Source organism: Lissotriton helveticus, chromosome 5_1 (genome assembly GCF_964261635.1).
Source record: "Lissotriton helveticus chromosome 5_1, aLisHel1.1, whole genome shotgun sequence".
NCBI classification, from domain to species: Eukaryota; Metazoa; Chordata; class Amphibia; order Caudata; family Salamandridae; genus Lissotriton; species Lissotriton helveticus.
This window is the reverse complement of record NC_136065.1, coordinates 2,009,099,908-2,009,113,710: the sequence shown is the minus strand read 5'-3', so window position 1 is coordinate 2,009,113,710 and position 13,803 is coordinate 2,009,099,908. Positions and strand designations below refer to the sequence as shown.

The following is a 13,803-nucleotide window of genomic DNA, read 5'->3' as shown; positions in this document are numbered from 1 at the left end:
ATCAGGGAAAAATGGTTCCTACAACCGGCAGTTGGACCAGAGTCCTTTTCGGCAGTTCTGGAATTCCTGCTAACAGAAAGAGTGGCAATGTCATGCTTGTTTCGTTAGTGATCAAGGCAGTTGTCTCTTACCGGAAGCCTGCAGGGGCCGTGGGCTTCTCCGGGGACTTTTGTAGAATGCTCGAGGCTGTGGAGATGCTGTCGGAGGTGGGGGCTCGTGCCCCGGTGGGGAAGCGCCCGAGTTACATTGCTGTTCAAAGTTGCTCTAGCGGCCGAGGCCCGCCTTCCAGCGGACCCAGACGCCATTTTGAGGCCCTGCAGCAGTCCCCTCTCGTCAAGTCTGCAAGAGTGGAAGAGACCTTCCTGAGGACAAATAGGGAATGGAACTCTGTGTGGTGGAAGCGGGACGTTCGGCTGGGGTGCAGCTGTGATGCCCCCACCTGGGGGGCGAGGGAGACTCGTTCGCGCCGTCTCCTTCTCCCGGTGCACTCCAGGCCGCTCTCTTTCATGGGCATGCACGATGGTCTCTCCTCACCCTGTGCTCCACAAGGCCCATGCCCAATGCTGTGGAAGTATGGCCACCTGCGGCGCACATTCGGTGCTGCACAAGTATCGGTGCAGCCATTGCATATTCGGTGCTCCGAAAAGATGGGCACCGTTGCATGTTCGGTGCTGCGCAAGTACTGGGGCGCCACCATGGTATGTTCGGTGCTACGCAGGTATTGGCACCACCGCCTGGCTGGAGGAGTTCGGCGTTGGGCCGGGGGCTGGGAGACCTCCTATCCATGGAGGTGGGAGAGGCTCGTCCGCGTCGCCTCTCCCTCCCAGCCCAACTTGGACTAATTTTTGTGGAGGCACGTACAGGACATCCCTCCCTCCCCAGAGTTGTCGCGGCCATTGTTCATGATAGAAATGGCGTCTGGCGTGTTGCTGCGGCTGTCACGGAGGGGAAAAGAAAGAGGTGTCTCGTCCTTCTCTGGGCCGGGCTTCCTTAGGTTATCGGCTGCTGCCGGACTCAGTTGGCCCCGGTCCCTGGCCATTGGTGGCCGGACCGGGAGGACATGTGGCGGAACTACCTGAAACTCCCATGCGCCACCGTGGCCGGGCCGGGAAGGCATGTGGCGGGACTGCCTGCAGCTATCCAGGGCCGCTGCGGCCGGACTCCGCTGGCCCCTGCCTCTCCTCCGGCTCCCCCATATGTTAAGATTTCCTGACCGAGTGTTGGCAGCAGGGCCCGCCTTATATGGGTTGCCGCCGGTTGGGCGTAGCCGTAACCCTGCCCTACTTTGGAAGGTTCCAGAATGGGGGGGGGTGTTCTGCTGACTTTTATTTTCTACAGTTTACCGTCTTGTTTCTAAAGTTATTGTTTCTTGCTTGTTATGTTAAATAAAAGTTCGTGTTCATCAGTGGCTTACTGATTTCGTTTCCCATTCCTTTCTTTCCAGGTTGTTTCATGCTAAAATTTCTGTTAACAGAGTTTATGTAACACGGAAGCACATGCAGAGGGATGACGCAGATTCATACATTACGTACACACAGACTCAGACGGGGAGACAGTAAAAGTATGACACACAAGATCCAAAGACAAACATAAAACAGTGATTGGCCATAATTATCTCTTTCTGTCTGTTGATTTAGAGCTAGATTGGGTTCCCGTTTTATCATTGTCCGATCTATGAAAACTCGAACATGTCGCTGAAATCGGTCTGGCGAAATCGGTGCCATCGGGCATAATCAAACGTGGTGGTTCTATCTGGTCTGACCACGTCAGTCTGATTCTTCTTTGTCTGGCGCTTTTTCCCTTTCTTCCGGGCTGCTATTCCTGTCGGTCCTCTGTTCCTACTCTCGCTCAGTAAAGTCGGGCATTGGGCTTTCCAGTGTCCGATACATTTACAAAAAGCACATTGGTCTTGCCCTAAGTCTGGCCGTCCTGTGCGTAGTGTCGGGGGATAACTTTCGGGTCGTGGTGTCCAGGGGTTGTCCTGTTGATATATTCCTCTACCTGCTCTGTCCTCATCTCTTCTTTTTCGTTGTATTGCCTCTTTTCGCCACATACCGAGACTGTCGAGCATAATAGGCGTTGTCTTATTATTACGAAGGGCTATTTCTAACGTTTCTATTTTATCAAGATCGAAGGATCCTACCAGTGGCCACTGTTTGTCCTGACTTTCTTTGGTATACTTATGCCACAATTTATTATAGGCTATGGTAACTAATCCATAGTTTATGAACATGTCCTTATTAGGGGTGCCTTCCAGCGGAGCTAGATGATCCACCTCTAATAAACGGTCCGGGTTGAACCAGCTACCGACCAGTGGGGAGAAGACAGACATGACAGCTCACAACGAGGGACAAAAAGTCAGCACTGCCTATCTTATCACTGTGTGCAAAGACTAGACAGAATATTTCTATTCTACGTTGTTTGCAGGCAGTGAATACCTCATGAACCAATAACAAAGAAACAACCAATAAAAAATAAAATAAAATCAGTGGGGAGAATAAGTAGGGGCGCAAAAGTCTGCGTCCTCTACCCTTTCACTATCCGTAAAGAGGAATCCGTAATTTCCTGTTTGCAGACAGAGAATCTCCAGAAAACAATCCGTGAACAGTAGTTCGGGGTCAAAGAACCCAGTTAATCAGTGTGGGAGAGGGAATCTCCCAAAAACCGTTAAATAAATAATAAAATTCAGTGGGGGAGAAAAATAGGCACGACGGCTGCGTTACCTATCCTTCACTGTTTGCAAAAGGGAAAGAGCCTACTGTTTCTCCGCGTGCAGACAGTGAATCTCTAAATAAGTTAACAAAGAGTAATACTAGTATTTTCTGAACAATCGATCAATTATTTTGCAGTTTGTCGTGTTTACACGACCTTACCCGGACCGTATGGACGGTTTCTTGTCTTCCGAATCCAGCGCCCGATCGTCCTCTTTTTCTCGTATTCCTCGCAGCACTCCTAATGGTTCCCAGTCAGGACCGTAGATCACTCAAGAGAGGTCTGTTCGGAACTAGTGAAGTTCGGATGATCGGCTGCCAGACGAGGGTCTATTGGGCAAGAGCTCTCCCGATCGTTGCAGTCGTTCACTCTGTCGTCAGGACCTCTCCCACTGGATCCACGAGTCGCTGATGGGCCCCACGCTTGGGACGCCAATTGTAGAAACTAAGGTCAGGGGGCAATCGGTTTGTGCCCGGCGGTATCGCCTCTGTAACCCACGAATTATTAATCAATGAAGAGGCAGGCGCTGGAGACGGGAAGGCAGGAAACAAGGTTTATTCTCTCCAGAGGAGAACACATCAGTTGGACAGCAGGTATCGTTCTGAGGTGCTCTACCCGCATCTCTGAGGCCTGGCCCCTTATATACAGGTTTTATTGCTTTATTACAGATTACATATTCATGGCAAGGCTTTGATGTACGGAAAGACATTCCCGGAATCTCCCCTTCGGGCCCGTTCCCACACACATTTACAGTAGAAGTCCCCACCCCGGTCACAACAGGTGATGATTATCGCGCAGCTAGACATTCCGTCGATTCATGGAATGTGGGGGGTTCGATCGGATCTCATGGGGTGGGGGCTTTGATCAACTCGGGGGTCCTTTGATGAGGGAAGCTTTCTACAGTACGGGGGAGGGGCAAGGAATAGTATCGGCAGAGCTAGGTGTCGGCCTGGGAACGAGGAAGACAAACGGGCACAGGAAAAGGGGGTTTTGCATCAAAGGGCCGGGTACTATGAAAAGAATGAAGGGAGGGGTCGCGCTGGGAACAGGATGGGGCTTTGAGGCAGAGCTGCGCTGAAGAGGGGTTTATGATTCAAGGCAGGTGCGAGCAGGGGGGGTTTGGTCAGCGTGCAGGCTTGGTGAGGGCGAAGGGCTATGTCGGGGGCCCGTGGCATGCAAAAAGGGCTGTTCTGATCGAGGCACCTAAAATGGCGGGCGCGCACGACAAAAAGTGTGGCATCAGGGGGAAAGGCAAGATGGCGCAGATAATGTTTACCAAAATCGTACTAATTTTCCACATGCATGTGCGTCACATGGCACTTTGAAAAATGAATAAATATTTATTTTGGAAGGAATTCGCAACTTACCACCAACTAGAAGTTGGTGGTAATTTACGATTCCTTAAGGCCAATTTGCTATTTTTTTTGCTTCTTACATTGCATTTAAGGAATCGCAAAATTTGCGATTCCTTAAATGCAATCGCAAAATAAGAAATCACAAATATTGCGATTCCTTATTTTGAACCACGTTTTGTTTAATACATACCATTTAGCAAATTCGCATTCGCAAAGGCCAAAATTCTGCGAATTTCGGCTTTTGCGAAGGCGAATTTGCTTGATACATATGGCCCTTAGTTATCCTTATCACCGATTATGTAGCGTGCATATCTCTTATTAATTGAGGTACAAAAACACTTTGTTCCCCTAGTGAGAAGAGGAGACTAATGAATAGTCTCAAAAAGACAACAGCTCTATATGAGATCTCATGGCGGTGAAGAAAACAGCAGGATTCCCTGAGTGGCCATTGAGATGTTTTAAGACCCAATGTCTAGTCTCTCACGAGTGGCTGGTTTTGGGAATTGGATAGCGTGCTGATTCAATTTTTATGGGGGAGGGGGGCGCTCTCGCTTGTCACTCTCTCACTCCCGAATTCCCTCCTATGACGGCGGTATGGGCGTCACGAACCTGTACCCCTACTACCTGGCCACCAAATTGATTGTGATTCATGACTGGTTTGCGGGGGGGGGTCGGATCCCGCCTATCGGCTGGAACTCACGGTCCTTGACTTCTCGCGCCTACAGTACTTCCTCTACGGTTCCCCGGTCCCCCGGGACATACCCTCCGTCACCAGATCGGTCCTTATGGCCTGGCGCGCCGCACTTCGGTTGGTTCGATGGGAACGAACATTGACCAGACAGACGCCCCTCTGGTGCGGCACCTGGTTGAGTGAGACCGCGGCCCTGCAGGGCTTTCGCCAATGGGATCTTGTGGGAATAACCCTACTTGGAGATGTGTGGGTGGGCAACCACATACGCTCCTTTGCTGACTTGCGGCAGCGACACTCACTTCTACCCTCCCAGTTCTACAAATATCTACAACTCCGCCATGCTCTTCACGCTCAGCTTCCCGCGCCCACTTCCCTTCCAGAGTTTAGCCCCCTGGAGGCCCAGTTCATGATGGGGAATTTGGGGGGGGGGGGGTCTCCCGGATTTACCGTACCCTCATCAATAATTCCCCTGCATCCCTTGACTGTCTCAGATCGAAATGGGAGGAATGGGCGGGCCCTTTGGACGAAGTGGACTGGCGCAATGCCCTTATGGCGCCCAGAACCCTCACCACATCCTCGAAACTGCACCTTGTCCAACTTTACTTCCTCCACACAGCGTACTGCCTACCCGTCTCTATCGCGCAGGTGCTTGGCCCTCCCCGGCGTGTCCCCGTTGTGCTGGTGTCCCCGCTGACTTTATTCACATGGTGTGGCGTTGTCCGGCCCTGGAGTCCTTTTGGAGGGGGGTCGAACGGGAACTGACCGGTGTGCTGGGTTGGGTTGTCCCCCATGACCCGAGACATTTGCTCCTTGGAGTCTTTGACTGTTTGGATGGCTCACGCACTGATAAGCGACTTTTGGGACCGGCGCTTGCGGTGGCTAAGCGTGACATTGCAGACCTATGGTCCCAGAGAGTGCCACCGACTCTGGCGAGATGGAGGAGGGGGGTGGATTGGTGTGGGACTCAAGAAGAATCCGTCTTCGAGTCACGGGGCTTCCCGGAGCTGTTTAATAAGATCTGGGGGAAATGGTTTGGCGTGATACCGCCGTGATGCATTTGACATTATGCCATGCCCACTGGGAATCACTGTCTCTTTTAATGCATGTTACTCCGCTCAGTGATGTCATAGGAGGTAAACAGGACTGTCTTGAAGATATACGTGACCTGATGCGAAGGTTTTTGTCTGTGTTTAAAATTTCAATAACACTTGATTATCAAAAAAAACAGACCCTATGTCTAGTGGGACAAAAAGTGGCCCGTGTTGCAAAGCATGTCCTTGTGCGCAGTTCCAGAATGAAGTACAGCCCATATCAGAGAACCAGTGTTACAAGTAAGTAACATATTTCTTAGTGGGGTGGATTGCATTACATCTGTCTTGCCCTTTTTACAGTGGGAGGACCAAGGCCACATGGCGTATAGAATATGAGTTAATGCTACTCGTATCAAATGGCCTCTCTGCATTAGAGACATGAAATCAAGAAAACACACCCACATATAATTAGAGATAAGAGTACTACCATTTTTGATGTCACAGTCACATATTTAGTGAAACTGATATTAATGTTGTGTCTCCCTCTTTCTAGGATGTACAGAGTGTTATGGACAGGTAAAGCTCACTTTTTAGTGAAAATTCACTATGTGAAAATGTAGAATAGAAATATCACTATTAAACACGTATTTAGCTCAAGCTGCATGTAAGATTTCCAGTAGAGGAGGTGTTCTGTTCAATTTTTTCTCTGAGCTGCCACTTCTTACTCGTCTACTTTATATTGGAGGTTTTATGGCCTTATGAATTGATGGCCTCTCCTTTCTTGTCTCTCACACATCAAATGTACTCTTTCCTTTCTTACCTCTAAGAAGTCTCTTGTCCCCTGTTTAACTTGCGGTAGCAGCTCCTCTCCATTCTTACTTTGAAAGGTCTTTATTCTTCTTTATCTCACAGTGGAGGTTCCCTGCTCACCTTTGCTCCTGCAAGTTCCCTCTTTCCTCCATTTTATTGTGCAGTGTCTTGGTCTATTCTATTAGAAGTTCTCTCATTCCTCTTATTTATCGCACTACTGAGGCTCTTCTTCCCACCCTGTCTGCTACAACTCTTCTTCCTCCCTTTTAGTTCAGTTTGCATCTCCCCATACAGTAGAGCAGTGATGGAGTTTTGTTCAATGTTGTTTCCTTCCTAGGTGTGATACAGTCAACATTCGCAAACCAGACATTAGATATCTCGGAAGAGAAAGCACTCTGGAGTGCTTCAACACACAGCTTTCTTACCTAAATGACAAGATCAAGACAATAAAAGGTAAATATCTATCCGATTGTGAGGCCAGTCACATCGTAATAAGGAAGAAAATATTGTAAGTGAATTTATTGTATTCATCAAATGAGTACGATAAGTGCACAATTGTATCAATTAAAAACTATCTGAAACAAATAGTAATTTAAATTTAAAAGACCAGTAAAAATGAGAACATCATATTGATTAGGTGTAGGAAACTGTCAACAAATTATACAATACATTAAAAAACCTGTACAAACAAATACATCAGTTGACTTGATGTCGAAAGCTATTTCAGTATACTATAAACAAGATCTAAATATTCGAAAAAAGCATTGATAAAGGATGGAAATTGATTCATAAAACATTAGTTAGCCACAGCTATAACAGTCCTCATGTTAGCCCTAGACTAATAGTTTGGGACAAGTACAGATGATATGTTCTGTGGTTTCTGCCTTCTAACTACACAGTCTACTGGCGCCTCTGCCTCTAAAGTAAGGATTCCAAGATCTTTCAAACTGGTGCAGAGGAGTGTAGCATATGCTGAATCTCAAATAGTTCCTTTTTTTTGCTGCTCAAGATTTGAGCCGTGATAAGGTTTCTCACAGTTTAGGTAAGAGTTGTCAATTTAGAATGTTTATAGTTTGCTAGTGTTTCTTTCTTTTCCGCGATAATTTTGCCTGGGGATTCTTTTTAGGTCTCGCCTCTCAATGCGCATGCGCATTGAGCGAGACTATAGGGGCTTAAACAAGGTTTACCTAGACTGGCGATTTGATGCTGTGCCCGTGCGCTTTTAGGTCAATGCGCAAGCGCATTGACCTAAAATGCGCGTGCACATCATCAAATCGCCATCTGTTCCCCAGCAGCACTCCTGCCACTCCTTTGAAGTGCTTCACTTCAAAGGCCCCTGCTGCTTAACACTCGCCGCTCTCCCCGCTCCGCCCCGTGTCGCATTTCTCCTCCCCCTCCCCACAGCAATGCCCTCCGTCTTGTTTTCTCCGTCCCGCTCTCCCCGCTCCGCCCCGTGTCGCATTTCTCCTCCCCCCTCCCCATAGCAATGCCCTCCGTCTTGTTTTCTCCGTCCCGCTCTCCCCACTCCGCCCCGTGTCGCATTTCTCCTCCCCCCTCCCCACAGCAATGCCCTCCGTCTTGTTTTCTCCGTCCAACCTTACTCCTGTTACTCCCTCCTGGACATCCGCACCCTCCAACGTTAGCCTCTCGTAGTCCGGGATTCAATCTCCTTCCCCAAGCGTCACCCATATCCCGATTCCTCCTGCACCCCCTTCCGTGCCCTGTGACCTTCCCCACATCAATCACTCATCCAAATTAGCCATACTGATATCTCTCAACCGCTGATCAGCATTTGCCCAAACCTGACCTGCATCCCCAAGTGTCCCAGCTTCCCACTCTACACGCCCTGCCCCCCTTGAAGGCCAGACCACCGCCAAGAACCCCCGGTCCTCCCTGCCTTCCTTACCGCAATCACCTCCCTTCCCAGATCGCGCCCCGTCACCACCCCGCCCATTTGTCCGTAGCCCTCATAGGAATTGCCACCAACCTACCGGCCTAGAAGGATGAAGGCACCAAGACTGCATAACTTATGCCCACGACGTTTTATGCATCCCGGCTCAATTACTGTCTCCAAGTATCTGCAACGTGAACTTTCCCTCTTACCCTCTGCTGTGCGCCCTTCATAGCCAACCAGTTCATCCACCATCCATCTTTAATTCCATCATGCCTTTAGTGCTTATTCACCGTCTAGTGCCATCCACACGACATGATGGGCTCTGCATGTAATATTCCCTCTTTCCTCCATTCCTTCCGTATCGCCGCCTGTCCTGCCCCCCCCCCGACCCCTTCGTCCCTCCCCGAGGCCCCCCTCCCTCCCAGCAGAGCCCCTAACCTTCGCAACCCGCAGCTGATGCGCCCTCCCTGTTCTCCTCATTTTACCAATTCCTTTCCTCTGCCGACCCCCTTTTTCCTGCCACTTACCCCTTACGCCGGGTCTTCTGTGGCTGCCTGTGTTGGTGCCCCATCCCTCCCAATCCCTTTGGGGCCCTTTCCTTCTACCACAGTTTCTCTTTTGCACCCTGCTATCACCCCGAGCCCAACCACCTGTACATTTCACTGGGACCGCTCTTAATGACGTTCTATGCCTTAATCGCTCCATTTACTGGTCGCCTCTGCTGGGAGCCCCCACCAGCTCCGTACTCACAAATATATGCCTAATCCCTCCAGTATACCTTGCGTGCCTCTTCACCAACGAGTGACCTCCAACAATATGATGTTGCTACACATGTAATATCCGCCTCGTCCTTCCCTTTAAACGATAACTTTCACAATTACTTGCCACCCCGCGATGTCCTTGCCTGCGTGCAGCACAATACCCCTTGCCCCTACTCCGCCCATCACCAACCAAGTAAAGTAAATACAAAACATGTTGCATTCCAAATGCTATAGGTGTCACATTCGCGAAAGTTATAACTATTGGCATTGTAAATGACAAAGATATCAATTTAGCTATTTTAAAAAACCAACAAATAAATAAAATATTTGTCATTTACAAGACCAATAGCTCCAACTTTTCTAATGCGAGACCTATTACATTTCCAATGCTTGTTTACCATTGTTGTCATCCTGAACGGGGTATGATCGCAAGCACATTTAAGTCTGGAAGGTGGTGCTGTCTTATCATGTTTCTGATATCATCCAAGTTCAGGTCCAAGTTTTTATATTTGTTTCTTTCTAATTCTTTAAAAATATATCCCTTTAGCATTGAACTGTTAGCGTTCCAGAGGTCACACATGTAATTGATTCACTCGATTGTGTGAAAACTGACCAGTGGTGTTATGTTAATTTTTAACCTGAATTTACTGTGAGGAGTTTCTGCCTGTTGGTTTAAAAGATGTCTAATATTCTGCATGTAGATTTTCTAAGATGTCTAATATTCTGCATGTAGATTTTCTCAAGCTCTATTATTTTTTATTATTAAACACAAGAGATGCGTACAGCAGCAGTAGAAAAAGCGTCATTGTTACTGCTGTAATAGATTAAGTCTAAGGTCCTGGACTTTGTGGTTTTACATCGCCACGACAGATCAGTTATCACCCCAAAACCTGCTCCCTATCAGGTATCGGGATCATTCCACCACCTATGAATCTTTAGAGTCCAAAATAAGTCTGAAGGAGATAGAGGTAGCTATAAACAGGCTCCCAGTAGGTAAGGCGCCTGGCCTTGATAAAATCCCCGGCGACCTTTATAAAGATCAAACTGGGATATGGGTCCCTTACCTCTATCTGCTATTTAATGCTATTTTACAGGGTGCCAAATTACCTGCCACATGGGTTGGAGCCGAGATTATACCAGTCTTAAAAAAAGGTTCCGCTCTTCTTCCGCTCAATTATCGTCTGATCAGTCTGATTGATGTGAGCCAAAAATTATTCGCACGTATCATTCTTGATCGGCTCCAGAATTGGATGGAAGAACGGCAGATTCTCAGCCCCTTTCAGGCGGGTTTCAGGGAAAAGTCGTCCACGATCGACCAGCTATTAAGGCTCCAACTACTTTACTGGAAGACCATGAGAGTAGAGGGTGGCAGCCTCTACTTAATTGTCGTCGACCTCAAAACTGCCTTTGATCTGGTGCCCCGTAAAATCTTGTGGGATGTTTTGGAGGACATGGGGGTACCTATTGATCTCCTTAACATAATTAGGAGACTCCATTCAGATAACTTTGCCCAAGTCAGGAGTGGTAAATGGGGCAGTCTTACATCTAAAATCGCAGTCAATGGAGGAGTCAGATAAGGGTGCGTACTGGCACCTACTTTATTTTGTCTCTTTATTAATGATTTGATTGCCCACCTTAAAGGTGTAAAAGACATTGACGCCCCAAAAATGAGAGGAGAACAGGTGGTGGCATTAATGTTTGCAGACAACACTCTTCTGTTGTCAAAATCTCCCATGGGAATTCAACGTGCCCTGGATAGCTTTGCGAACTTTTGTCATATAAGGGGGTTGGAGATCAATACACAGAAAACCAAAGTCATGGTCTGCAATCCAACTAAGACCCGCTGTCCCAATCCCTCTTTGAATGGTGTAGCTTTGGACAGGGTCACTGTTTTTGACTACCTGGGTATCACTCTTACGGACAAAATGGACTGGGCCCCTCAATTGGCAAAGGCTAAACTGAGACTAGCCCAGATTACGGGTGGTATTTAAAAATTACACAGAGAGTCCTCTTCTAAGCCAGTAGCATCGATTATTGAAATCCATAAAGCCCAAGCCAGGGGAGCAATCCTATATGGAGCTGAATTGTGGGGCCATTGCCAGGTGGGTGGTATTAGTAAGACCGAAAATCAATTCCTAAGATCCTTGTTAGCCCTCCCATCTAGTACTCCGGGAAGAGGTGTGGCGCCGCGGCCAGGGCGACTGACGCTGGAATCTGGGGACCACGGTTCGATCCCCGGCTCCGGCGGCAGGTTAGCCCAGCACCATGTGACTCTGGGCAATAGCTCGCTTAATCTTCCCGACGGCCCCCAGCGCCTAGAGACCCTTACGGGTGATTGTGCGCTTTACAAATGTGGACTTTACTTTACTCCGCTCACCCCGTTAAGAATGGACCTGGGTATTAGACCTTTAGAAGAGGAGGTTGCTTTACGCTCTATTTTTATTGGCGCAGGTTGTGGGTGACCCCTGAACTATTTCATTTTAGAACAGCTTAGGAAGAGTTATTAATTCTTCCTGGGTCAGAGAGAATACCTTGGCTTGTTTTTTATAAAAAAGGAATGTCTGAGATTAGACTTACCTGGCCTCTGGTATAATCCTCTTGTTGTCTGCGCCCAGCTGTCTCGTCTTGAATTGATCAAAATGGACCGCAATAAAAGACTAGAGGCCATCCTTGATAATTCTTCTCTGGGCCCACTTACAGTTCAGTTTCTTAATCTTAAAGATGCTTATATAGTGGAACCATTCTTAGATGAAATCTTCCCTCCTACAGCGAGGAAATATTGTCTTCAATTTAAATATGGAACACTTCCGGTAAGGACCATCGCCAACAAATGGTCGACTACCAAAACGATAGAATGTCCAGCGTGCGGAGCAAATGAAGAATCTGTGGCCCATGTTTTCTTTTTTTGCCCGACTTACAAATTCATACGGCAACGTTGGCTTATTTAACTCTGTAAAAACTTGGGATTCAGACAGCCCTCAGAACACTTAAGAGTAATACTTCTACCCCAGTCATATTCTCAGTTTCACGCTTTATTGACGCCATGTGGCAAAGGAGAAGATCTTTTCTGTGGAAGGAAATGATTTATGTACAGTACTTAACTCTTTTTATTGTTGTACAGTTTTTTTAATTTTTATATTTGTATTTATTATTAGTGCTCCTTGTACAGTGTTCTTAAGAAATGTTTAGGATGGTTACTATGTATCTTTTATGATCTTTTGATCGAAATAAAGATTAATTGACTGACTGTAATAGATTGGCTGTTAGAAATTGGGTTTCTGGTTGAGGGGGCTGAAACCCTCGTCAAGCAGCAACCACAATCGTTGCCAGGGTGAAGTCACAAGAAAACCCCTGAATTAACCTGTGTTCAACTCTCTAGTAGCTTGGCACAGGGCAGTCAGGCTTAACTTAGAGGCAATATGTAAGGATTTTATGCAGCACTTCAAATAGTAATAGTGAAAACACAACACAAGTAAAAATACCAAACCGATTTAGACAAACAGTAAATTTTAATAAATAAATCAAGACCAAACCGACAAAAATCCAATAAGTAGAACCAGAGATATGCAATTTTAAACATTTTGGTGGAAATAGTGCCAAAAAGCACCAAGCACCAACTGCGGTTATCTGGTTGCACTGGACCATGACAAAGTCACAAGTTCAGGCCGACTGCAATGGAGCACATGCCCGCTACAAGGACCTAGCGGAGATGATGCAAGGTCTGAACGAGAAGAGGCGTCGCGCAGCAATGGTTCCGGGGAGCTGTGACGCGCAAATATTTCTTGGAGATTCGTCGCGCCGTGGCCGTTCCGAAGGGCTGAAAAGTGCAATGCAAAGTCCTTGCATCTGGGAAGTCTGCGCAGCAGAGTCGATGCATCAGGGAAGTCTGTACAGCAGAGGCGATGCGTTGGTTGTAAGGACGGTGCGTCGAGCAGCAAAGGTGATGAGCAAGTTCTGAGTGAAATGGCCATACCTCTGAGAAGTTGCGTCCGTTCTTCTGAAATCACAGATGGGCTGGCAGAGCGCCTTCAGGCCCACTTCCAAGGGTCCAGGACTGGGGTGGCACAACTTGGAAGAGCAGGACTCACAGATAACAGAGCCCAGGTTCTGGGTTCAAGGTTTTTGGAAGCCTGTTCTGTCTCGGAGTCTTCTGATTAGGAGGCTAGCCAACTAGCCCTCGAGTCACTCTGGGTTCCTGGGTTTAGAGATACAGGTATAGTCCTTCTCAACAGACAAGAGGGCAGCAGAGCAGCAATCCTTCAGAGAAGCAGTCCATCAAGTTGGCAATACTTTCAGCAGCACAGCATACCTCCCTAGCGAAGTCCACAGGTCCAGAACTGTACTGAAATGTTGGGTCTAAGGGTCCAATGTTTATACCTGGTGCCCACTTTGAAGTGGAGGAAACTTATAGAGGTTTCTACCCCCTTGAGGTTTCCAGCATCTCCTTCCTTTCTGTTCTGGCCCCAGCGTGTCTAGGGTCACAGAAGACCAGTGTCAATCCCTTTATGAGAGTGATCAGGCAGAGCCTTTGTGATGTGCAAGTGTGGTA

The 13,803-nt window shown here is 47.8% G+C and overlaps 1 protein-coding gene across 1 annotated transcript in view; it reads left to right on the top strand.

Moving 5' to 3' along the window:
* LOC144756174 (E3 ubiquitin-protein ligase TRIM39-like) overlaps nt 1-13,803 on the top strand; it is a 200,238-nt gene that overhangs the window by 151,690 nt on the left and 34,745 nt on the right. Inside the window, exons 6-7 of the mRNA XM_078645756.1 lie at nt 6,343-6,365; nt 6,937-7,052. Coding sequence (XP_078501882.1) covers nt 6,343-6,365; nt 6,937-7,052 — 139 coding nt within the window. The remainder of the gene's footprint in view (nt 1-6,342; nt 6,366-6,936; nt 7,053-13,803) is intronic.